Here is an 11206-nt window from a genome sequence, read left to right as displayed (position 1 = left end):
TGCTCAGGACAACTCTTAGGTATGCCCATATCCAGCAATCAAAATAGATCCTATCAGTGTTTTGAGAACTATTCAAGGCCATGTTCCTTTTAACAGCAAAATACTTCTGTAAGCACAGGCTGCTCTGTGGTGAAACCTCAGCCTTGCTGGTGCTCTCCCACCATAGAGAATTTTGCAGTTTATCTTGGGCAAAAATTGTGAATAAATGTGGACCAAGTTTATTTTGGAGAACTCTGCTTGGTCCAATTTGCTCACCCTGCAGATTGTTTTACAGAGCAGGAAAATTATTTTAGGTGAAATCGTAATGAGGGTGTGTCAGGGAGCAGCTCTATGGTATTTGCTAAACTGCAAATATCTAAAATCTTAGTGCCTTACCTTGAGAATAACTCTCTCTCTTGCTCTCTTATTTTAGATAAAGGAACAATTAAACTGAAGGTAAGTGTCAATTATTTTAAGATGTTTTTGGCGAAAGCGTGAGGGACTTCCCTTCAGCCACATCAGGCATTGGTCTCTGAGCAGCTGAGGCACAAATACACGTCACATTCTGGTGCACACACTGAGGAGGAAGGAACCTGCTCAAGAGGAAGAGTGGAGAGTGAAAAGAGCAATGCTTGACCCATCACAGCTCACCTGTCAGGCCCTTAGACCACTAAAGAAAATCAGTGGCTCATGGCTCAACGTAAAGTTCTATGTTGGGGTTATTTGATAAGAATGGCAGTACAGAATTCTGTGTAGGTTATGACTTCAAATGTAGGCAAAATTGAACTGGACTGAAGAACAAGCCTTTAAAAGTGTTGGCTCTTTTAACTTAGGGCTCACTTTGGACTTGTCTTCTTTGGGATGTAAAGGGGACGGGTGGAACAAAATACTAAACTGTGACCTGCTTCTAGAATTGTATGATCAGGTTTTTTACTGTGTAATTTTTAATCTTCTGTCATTTTCAGAGTCTGAGGAACTGGTTGAAAATGTGCAAGCATGCAATTTTTGTCGGGGGGGGGGCTTTTTTTATGTTGGTGGTTGGGGTTTTTTTCCTCTGTTGGTAGAGCTGTGTGTTCCATAGCAGGAACACACCTTTTGTAGTGGAAGCTGCACATGCAGATCATAGATCAAATATCACTTTGCATGAGTGATAAAGGGCAGAAGAGAATTTCCTGCCATGTTTTTAGCATGACTTTGCCTCCTTTGAAGTTTATATGTTCTAGAAGGTCTAGTGTGTTCTTCATTTTCTCTTTTTATTACTAACACACTGTTACACTGAAACACAGCAGGTGGCTGCTCTTGCTCACTTCAGTGTCACTTATATTCCCAAAAGCTCAAAGGCTTTTTCTGTGTCTTCCTCACCTCCTGGTCTGTTTTCTAGGTGCCCTCAGGGCTTCGTGGACAAGCCCATTTGAAAGTCTGGGGCAACAGGCACCTGACAGAGGAAGGGTACATCTTCCACAACTACACCACAGTCACTATTGACAGTAAAGGGTCCTCAGTGTTCATCCAGATTGACAAACCTGTCTATAAACCCAAGCAGAAAGGTAAATTTTGACAATTTGCCAGATCAGGGCTGCTTTCAAGCAAAGCTTTCTTCAAGGGTAGCTTCTAGGATGAGCTGTTCAGCCTCAGCTCTGATGACTAATAAATGTCTTCTTTTCCTTTTTTTAGTGTTGATAAACCTCTTTATGGTGACTTCTGACTTGAGACCGGTCAATGACAGGGTAAAGGAAACTTTTTTCTTTCACAGTGTAAAATATGCTGGAATACTTGATAGCCTGGATTTTATTCTAATGTACATCTGTGCAGAAATATCATTGGCTTTTTTAACCTATTTAGTCTTATCCTGTGGTAGCTTATTGTATTTGCAATTTAGTTTTTTTTCACTTGGTCACATTCCTGTTGAAGCAGAATACAGGCTTTTGGAGTGCTGGAAAATAGGATGCAAATATGCCAGAGCAGATAAAGAATTTTTCAGACTTGCACCTTATTTGGGTAGTGCACAGATATGCAAAGTATTACTTTTCCACTTAGATGTGTGGATGAAATGTGTGTTTCTCAGGCTACTCTTGGCAAAGAAGAGATGTTTAAACTCTATCACTTTGTGTATCACACCTTGCTTGTGCCAAGTCAGCTGTTTGTCACAAGAAGCAGAAAAGCAGCTTTGTTTCATAAAGTCTTTTGTTGTTTTTTTTTTCTTTCAGATTGAAGCTTATGTGGTGGTGAGTATCTGTCTGCCCATCTCACATGTGTCCTGTACAGGCAACAGGTTCTCGTAGCCTGAAGAGGGTCTGCAGCTTTTCAAGTCCATTATGGCCATTCCCAAACTATCCTATGCAATTATCTCTCTCCCTGTGTCTTTAACTGACAAGACTTTGTGTCTTGCTCTTTTGTTACCACCAGCAAATATCCTGGTTTTCTACCTCAGTCTCAGAAATCCATTCCCATTTTTCAACCTGAGAGGAATTGACTATATTCACTGGGACTTGTAAGGGTAACAGTCCCACTCAATTTTCCCCTTCAGATCCACTCCTATCCTTCCTCTGACTGGGCTGGTATAGCAGGGCCAATCTCATCTCTGCACCCAAACATTTTGATAGTGGACAATAGAAATCCATGGCGAGGAAAGGGCGCTCCTCTCTTCTTCCTTATGAGGTGAATGAGAGGTTCCTTCTGTGTCTAATCTTAGTTTTTTCTTTTTTTTTTCTCTTTTTTTTAAACCATGTGTTTAAACAGAAGAATCCACCTTCTTCTCTTGTTTGTGTTTAGCACAGATTTAATGCTGGTAAAACCAGTAGAATTCATTTCATCTGACTATGTCACCTAAAAATTGTCTTGCCTGTCGTACCCTTTAGGAATAAAGTGTCACCAGAGGTCAGTTCATCCCATCTGAAAGAGGTGTCTTAAAACAGGTGGAAGATCTGTTGCTTGACAGCACTTGCTTGTGTGCATTGCTTACAATGCTCTTAAATAATTTTAGAAAGCAAATACCCCTGGTAAAGTATCTTCAGAACACATATATTAGTTACATTTGGACTGTTAGTGATGTGTGTATGTTAAAAAATTAAGTTCTTTGTTGCAAACTGAGTTCAATGCGTTAGTGATACTGTGATGTTTCTCATTCCTAAACCATGTGCAGGATCCTCGGGGGTCACGGATGATCGAGTGGAGCAATTTGAAGCCATTTTGTTGTGGTGAGTTTTTCAGATACCTTTCCTCCTTGTATTGTTATTCACCTTTGCTTCTGCTTGCCCTGAGTTGTGTTCAATAAGCCTTGGCAATGTCTGAACAGCAGCACAGAGTTCACAGTTCAATTCCTTTTTTCAGGTATTGTCAATATGACTTTTCCTCTGTCTGATCAGCCAGTGTTTGGGGAATGGCTCATCTTTGCTGAAATGCAGGGACACACGTACAACAAATCTTTTGAAGTTCAGAAATATGGTGAGTTGGCTGGAACCCAGGTGCATTTGGAAGAACAGAACACTATGAAATGTTTTCTCTTGAGGAAATACCTGAAATAATGCATTTAAAATGTCATGAGGAAAACTTCCTTCGAGCTGTGGCATGGGGACACTGGTAACTGGGTGTTTTGCTAAGATGGTCTTGGTTTGCTGCTGTTGTCGACTGATGCTCTACTGGTTTACCCACTCAGCCCTGATGGACCACAAGAAGGATCTGGTCAGAGCTGTGTGGGCTTTCTTTATAATCTGGGCAATGAGTTCTTCTTCAAAAGATTCTGCTGTATTTTTTCATTGTAGTATTACCAAAGTTTGAGCTGCTCATTGACCCCCCTCGCTACATTCGGGACCTCTCACTGTGTGAAAAAGGAATTGTCCATGCCAGGTAGGAACATATCCCAAATCAAGTTTCATACTCTGGATTGTAGTACAGTCACTGGAGCTTGGATACCATCTGCTGCTGAATTTTCAGATTATTTCTTGTCATCATTATCAGCTTTCTTGTGTAAGAGCCTTCCTAGAATGTTAAAAATAAGCTGGAAAACTGTCTGTTTTCTAGATGTGCAGGTAACATGTTATTGCCTTGATATAAGTAGGAAAAAAACTATCTGGAGGTTATTAAATATCTTCTTTCTATTTCAGATACACATTTGGAAAACCAGTGACAGGGAAGTTAATTGTCAATATGACTATAAATGGTGTGGGGTACTACAGGCATGAAGTGGGACACCCTGTCCTCAAGACCACCCAGGTGAGGAAGACCACTGACTCACCTGTGATCTGTGTTCCTTAATCCCACAGCTCTGTTTTGTTACTGATGGGAGATCAGAAAATAAAGAATAAAATGGGATAATTAGGTCCAGCATAATAAAAAATATTACTTGTTTTTGCATGGTCTGTTTATGATTTGGGGGGATGGGAATTTATTGGCATAGTATTAATCTGGTTTTAGAGCATATTGGGCTGAGGAGAACAAGAGATTGAGGGACTGTGACAGAGCTAGTCCAGACTAGGGATAAGGAGGAAAATGAAACTTGCTTACTTCCTTCCTTCCTTCATCCACTCCCCAATTAACTCTCTCCACTCCTAATCCTGTAAAAATACTGCTGCAAACTCCTATCTAGTGCCTGTGATTTAGACTTGGCTTACAGACCTTCTCTGAATGTGAATGCAAACCTACATTTCTGTTCCCCAACACAATTTGTAGATTGATGGCTCTGCTGTTTTCGATGTGTGTGTCAAAGACATGATGCCAGCTGATGTCCCAGAGCATTTCCGAGGCACAGTCAACATCTGGGCCACACTGATTAGCTCTGATGGGAGCAAACAAGTCACATTTGATGACTCAACACCTGTCCAGAAACAGCTGATTGATATCAAGTACTCCAAGGACACCAGAAAACAGTTCAAACCTGGACTGCCTTACAAAGGGAAGGTAAGATTAAAATAGAGCGACCATGAGATTGTACTGACTTGATCTCAGGATGTCACACCATATTCTCTGGTGTGTTTTTCCCACCTGGAATTGCTGGTCATGTAAACCCTGTTGTTCTATAAATGTCACACTGTGTAGGTAGAAGTCACTTACCCTGATGGAAGTCCAGCTGACAGGGTCACCATCCGAATTAAAGCTGAGCTCACACCAAAGGACAACGTTTACACAAGTGAACTGGTATCAAGGAATGGCCTGGTGGAGTTTGAAATCCCCTCCATCCCCACAGCTGCCCAATATGTCTGGCTGGAGGTGGGTAAAAGATCTTTATAGGATTAGCGGGCTTTAATGTAACTAATCTTGTCAAACCTGCACTTTATAAAATCAGTGCTACAAACAGGAAATTGCTGCCTTTTTAGCTTCAGCTTCTGGATTTCAACATAGCAAGCACTTGCTTTGTTTCTTGCTGCCAATAGAACTGATGTTGAGAACCACCATGAAAAGATGCTTCTCCAAATACAGCTTAACAAGGTAGTAAGGGTCTGATATTTGGGAAGTAACATTGCTGTTTAAAGATGACAAGAGATGAACAGCTGGAAAGCATAAAATGGGAGAAGGGGATACAACATAAAAGAGCACAAATCAGGATTTCTATGCATGATTTCTATGCATAACATTCAGATGTAACTTTTTTTTTAAAAGACCAAAGTGACAGCAATTGATGGGAAACCCTCTGGGGATCAATATCTGCCCAACTACTTGTCCATCAGCAGCTGGTACTCGCCCAGCAAGTGTCACATCCAGCTCCAGGCACCAGACAAACCTTTCCAGGTATGTTGGCGTCATATTCGATCATGGCAACGATTCTCGGCTAAAAGTTCTTAGTTCTAATTAAATATTTCTAGGTGTTTCTGGGATCCTGAACTGTTTTTGTTTCCATTCCAAAGGGAGGAAACTTCAAGGAGCTGCACTTCAGCCACCAAAGAATTGTTCAGTATGGGTCACACACAGTGCTAAGCAAAGCACCTTTGATGCTTTATGCAGCACCTCATTCTCCTTTGTGTTGTGGAGATCATTGGAATTCATGTTATTGGGGTGGCTTCATTACTAAAAATCAAAATTAAGGCTGTGTAGTCTCACTAGAACTTCCAGTGTAAATCTCAACTGTATCTGTTTATTCTTCCAGCTACTGAACTATGAACACAGTTACCTTGTCTTTTGTAGGTTTCGTAGGAGCCTCTCTAAAATTGTAATCCTGCCCTATAAAAGTTGCAATTTCTCTCATAAAGGTCTGATTTAATCATGGTTCCTGTTGCATATTGTTTTCTGAGAGTTGTTTAGGGTTTCTTCTTACCCAGGAAGGTGTTCTGAGGGTCTGCATATTGCTTTGTGGAGGAAAAAAGTGTGTTTTGGTAATACACACACTTAAATTTCTGTTATCTGTCAGGTTGGTTTCAGATTCTTTGTATCCAAATAAGAGCTTTTTTTTTTTTATCGTTGAATTTCATGGAAGTTTAATGGCTAATTAATCTTTTACAAGTTTCCTGAGGTATGGAAAGGGGATTGTACACTGCTAATCTGAACACATTGTTCTTATTATAACCTGATTAGAACTAATTCTTCTGTGGGAAAGCTAGGAGTTGGATGACCAGCTGATGTGGGAACTGTTTCCCTGCATTGCCAGCTCTTACTGGGTGTTCCAATTAGCTACATTCATTTTTTAATGAATTGTTTCATCATTTGCACTGTGGGGATTCTTAATACTTCAAATATTTAATGTCACGAGGCACTTTTTGGACTTTGTGGCATTCTCACTATATTTAACCATTAGCAGCTCCTTGTAGTCAAGTTCTGCCCTTTTGGTTTGTACCATGTGGACATTCTGGAAGGAGAACACTTGGTGCTGGAGAAAGCGAAGTTTTTCGAAAGATTTTTTTGGGATTTAACATCTAGCCTGAACAGTTTTAATTGAGAATTGTTCTACTTAAAATGACAGGAGGGTCAGGAGTGGAAGCTTCTGCAGAAATCTTGCTGAACACCAGTGCCAGCTGCTCCTCGGGTCCCTGAAGCAAGAAGTTTGTGTTCCTAGGAAAGGGGAATTATTGCCGAGTCCTATTTGGGGGGATTTTTTCTTCTGAGCATTCAGTACTTAGCGAGCCCCTCTGTATACAGGGCTTCAGTGCCCAGAGTGCTGCTCTGGAGCCTATTGCAGGCATCAGATGAGCTTACCCAGACAAAAAAAAGCTTTCTTCTCATTTATTTGTGTGTTTGACACCTCCCTGAGTGCCAGACTTACAAGTTATTATCAAGACTTGTGTAATTGGAAAGCATTTTCCCTCAGATCTATTCCCAGAAATTTCATGCCGCGTTGGTTATGTTTGAATTAGTATTTGCCACATGAATACAGTCCCCGTGTATAATCACAGTTAAACTGCTAAGACTATCAAACACACATCTCTTTCTACCCTGAACCTATCTATCTCTTTCTTTTTTTGGGAGGCTGGACTACTGAAGGGGTGTCTAAAATTCAACCAATTCTGACAGCTGCTCTGTGCCAAAAGGCTTAACTTCCAGGATTCCAGAGATTCCTTCATTGTTTCATTAATGCATACAACCCCCAGCTCATTCTCCTGTAGATTTGCAGGGAGTGGAGAGCTGAACACTGACCTCTTTTTACTGTGAGAAAAGCCCATGACAACAGTGCTAATGTCACACACTTTTCAATGCTTATGTTTGTTAGGAGAGAGGGGTCACACCTCCCGTGGCCTGAAACCCAAAGGGGCTTCTGTGCTTTATAAATCAAAAGTGTACATTGCAACAGACCAGATCTTTTGCTTTTCTGTCTCTGGGTGCAGGTAGGAGAGGAGGCTTGGATTGCAGTGAAGTCCACATGTCCCTGCAACTTCACTCTACATTATGAAGTGGCATCGCGAGGCAACATTGTCCTCTCGGGACTCCAGCCCAGTAACGTCACCCAGCAGAGGAGCAAAAGAGCCACCTTCCCCTCTGAGAAGAACATTGGTATCACACATTTCCCAGGAACAGGTAGCTAGCAGCAGAAATGCAATCTCCCTCCTGTTTTCAGGGAAAAACCCACCTTTCCACAAACCTAAGTATCCACCGTTTTTGAACTGGATGCTCCTCAAAGAGTGTAGAATCATTTTGTGCAAGAAAAATAGTGATACATAGAAAAAATTCTCTGAGGGATAACTCTTTAAGAGTTTTCTCTAGTCTTTCTGCAGTCTTTCTCTGTTAAGAAAATTGATCTTTGCTTGCCTTTGGCTCAGCAGAGTGTCAAGGAAGTGTGTGATGGGGCTGGGGCAGTTTGCTGAGCTGGTTGAGCTTGAACTGAGAAGAGAACATTAGATGGACTGATAATGTGGATCAGCCTAAAGAAGATCAAGCAGTCCACACAGGGAAGGAAAATGAAATGTGGACTCCTAGTTTGTCCAAGGAATAACAGAAGAATACAAATCTGGTGAACTTAGGGACCAGGGGGATAAAGAATGGTGGAATTGGGAGATGCATGTAACAGCTGCCAAAGAAAATGTCTATCCTGGTAACCTGTCTGCAGTAGCAACCAGTTTGGGAGTCAGGCAAAGAGTAAAACATGTACCCAACCCAGCTTCTGGGAATCAGAGGTTTGGGAATTTGTAATGACTTTTTGCACTGAAGATTTGTTCTGAGCTGTTGCATTTACAGGCTACCTGAAGGCATTGTGATTGCTCTGTCTTTGGAAGTGTTCCAGGGCAGGTTGGATGGGACTTTGGGCAACCTGATCCTATGAAAGATGTCCTTGTCCACAGCAGGGGGCTGGAACTAGATGATCTCTAAAGGTTCCTTCCAACCCAAACCTTTGGGTGATTCTATTTAACTTCTGCAGTGATTATGTGCTCTATAAACTGCATAATCAGGGCCCCCTGGTGGTCTAGTGGTTAGGATGCAGCGCTCTCACTGCCGTGGCCCAGGTTCGATTCCCGGTCAGGGAACTCCTCCGGGCAGATGGAGCTCGTCAGCCCCGTAAGGCCATCCATCTAAGAGAAGGTCACTCTAAACAAACCTACGTCCTGAGGACCTCGCTGCCACCGTCCGAGCTCGCTTGGCCCCAGCAGATGAACCTTAGGATTAAAGGGTGGGCTCAGTTCAGCACACACTGTGTCTCACCTAAAAAATCCACTGCGCAGGCTCAAAGGGTAAAGACCTTTCCCAAAAATCTTCGTTCGCGAAGACTGGCCATGAAACTGCATAATCTTTTTCAAATTAATTTATACCTTTTCTCTCAGCAGAGTTTTGCAGCAGTAGATATCCTTTTTTTGTTTGTTTTTAATGGCTTAATAACTTGACCGTGTATTTCCTTGATTTTTATGGCTGTAAGAACACTGAGTAGTCATTCCCTATCCACCTTCACTGTGCTGCTCATTATGTTAAGGGTGCTAATTTCTCATCAGCTTTCACAAAGAAGAGAAAAAGGGAAAAGACTGAATTAAAGAAAAACGTGCAACAGGGAAGAATGCAAGCCTTGGGAGTTCTGTGCCTCTCAGCAGCAGGATGGGGCAGGAAGAAGAGATATTTTGATAAATAAGACTATATTTTTCACCATTTCTGTTCCAGCACCTACCAGCACACCTACAGCAGAGGTTGAGGTGTGTGTGACATTCCTGAGATTCTCGGTCCTTCACTCCATGACTCCCTTGGGCCGTCTCCTGGTGTACTACGTGAGGGAGAACGGGGAGGGGGTCACAGACAGCCTGCAGTTCACTGTGAACTCCTCCTTTGAGAACCAGGTAGGGGCTCTGGAGCCAGCGGGGAGGAAGGGATGGGGTTTCGTTCTTCCCTGTAGACATAACTGGGCTTAAATGTTCATTCCCAGGTTGCAGTGGTGCTCTCAGCAAATGAGACCAGACCTGGTGATGTCGTGAACATCAAGATCAGAGCTGCAAAATCGAGCTGTGTCTGCATTGCCACTGTGGATAAGAGTGTCTACCTGCTGAAGACAGGCTTTCAGCTGACAGCCAGTCAGGTATAAGGAGCTTAAGGCACTGATGTCTTTACCTCAGTGCTGTGATCCACATCTACCTTGTGTTGTACCTTTATACCCAAGGACAGCAGCCTCTGCCCTTTCCCTGCAGGTTTTTCAGGAGCTTGCAGAGTATGATGTATCTGATGCTTTTGGAGCTCCAAAGGAGGAAGGGCACTTCTGGTGGCCAGGCATGTCCTCACATAGACGCCGTAGATCTTCAGTCTTTCCCTGGCACTGGGACATCACCAAGGATGCTCGCTTCGCCTTTACAGTAGGAAGAATGAGCCTCCCTTCTCTATGGAGTTGTTTTGCTTTCATGTTTGCAGGATGATTTTTCAGCTCCATATTTTGCCCATACCAGAGCTATTTCTCTGAGAGGAGGCTGGAAAGTAATTTTTGAGAACAGAGTTCACTGTTCCAGCAAAAATGTTGGAGAGACGTTGTTTGATTTTGGCCAGTCTTGATGAGAGGGCCAGTTACGCTATTGGGGGAAGGAATTCATGCTGATGCTCTGGAGAATTAGAGGGACCAGAAGGTTCCTCCAGCTGTGGATGAGCTTGCAGGTCTCTTCTGCAGCTCCTCTGACAGGGAAGGAAGGTGGAATGTGAGTCTTTCCTTGTAGTCTTTTCCCTTTTGGACTATCCTTTGGAAATCATTTACATTTCTTTCCTGCCCAAGCTCTGCCAGCTTCTGTGGCCATCTGCATGAAAGATCAGGAATGTTTTCTTTGTATCCTCAATCAAGTTACTGCTTAAATGCCATATATTTAAGTAGTTATGTTTGCTTGGTGTCTTTCTATAGTTAAACCTGACCAGATTTTAAATATCTTATTTCTTTGATCTGTGCTGTGTATTTGCATTAACTTTCAAGTTGAGCATTTAAAACAAGTTCTTTTTCTTTTTTTTTTTTTTAAAATTTATTCATGCACTAATTCATCTGTTCATTGCTTTGGATACTAACAGTGCAGTCCTTTAAGCTGAGAATAGTCACCTGTGGGTTTTAAGACATGCTACTATTTCCATTAGCTTCTTGCTTTCCTTTTGTTTAAAATGATGTTACTTCATCTATTTAAGAAGTCCTGCTTGTTTGCCTCTTCTTTTCCTTCCTGGAGTTGCACGGTAGAGTCCATCCACCCTTTCAGACTCTGCTGACATCCCACTTTTCTGTCTTCCTCACCATGCAGGGTGTAACCTCTGCTCCCTGATTGCCTGAAATAAGAACATTCCACGTGAAAGGCTGTGCTGTGAATGTTTTATATTCTTTACACAGACTCTTACTGCTGGCTGCTCTGAAAGACAGATTGACCTAGAGAAC

The 11206-nt window shown here is 42.2% G+C and overlaps 1 protein-coding gene across 4 annotated transcripts in view; it reads left to right on the top strand.

Moving 5' to 3' along the window:
• The window catches only part of CPAMD8 (C3 and PZP like alpha-2-macroglobulin domain containing 8), a 55456-nt gene that overhangs the window by 4087 nt on the left and 40163 nt on the right, over positions 1-11206 (top strand). For all 4 annotated transcript variants that reach the window (XM_064637025.1, XM_064637024.1, XM_064637023.1 and 1 more), the window contains exons 3-17: positions 413-435; positions 1361-1526; positions 1654-1706; positions 2187-2204; positions 3122-3176; positions 3310-3423; positions 3741-3825; positions 4083-4191; positions 4648-4875; positions 5014-5184; positions 5575-5703; positions 7728-7917; positions 9484-9656; positions 9743-9892; positions 10002-10163. In XM_064637025.1, the coding sequence (XP_064493095.1) occupies positions 413-435; positions 1361-1526; positions 1654-1706; positions 2187-2204; positions 3122-3176; positions 3310-3423; positions 3741-3825; positions 4083-4191; positions 4648-4875; positions 5014-5184; positions 5575-5703; positions 7728-7917; positions 9484-9656; positions 9743-9892; positions 10002-10163 (1826 nt within the window). The remainder of the gene's footprint in view (positions 1-412; positions 436-1360; positions 1527-1653; positions 1707-2186; positions 2205-3121; positions 3177-3309; positions 3424-3740; positions 3826-4082; positions 4192-4647; positions 4876-5013; positions 5185-5574; positions 5704-7727; positions 7918-9483; positions 9657-9742; positions 9893-10001; positions 10164-11206) is intronic.

This window comes from Pseudopipra pipra, chromosome 27, assembly GCF_036250125.1.
Source record: "Pseudopipra pipra isolate bDixPip1 chromosome 27, bDixPip1.hap1, whole genome shotgun sequence".
Taxonomy (NCBI): Eukaryota; Metazoa; Chordata; class Aves; order Passeriformes; family Pipridae; genus Pseudopipra; species Pseudopipra pipra.
Note: the sequence above shows the minus strand (reverse complement) of the source record. Positions and strands in the feature narration are given on the sequence as shown.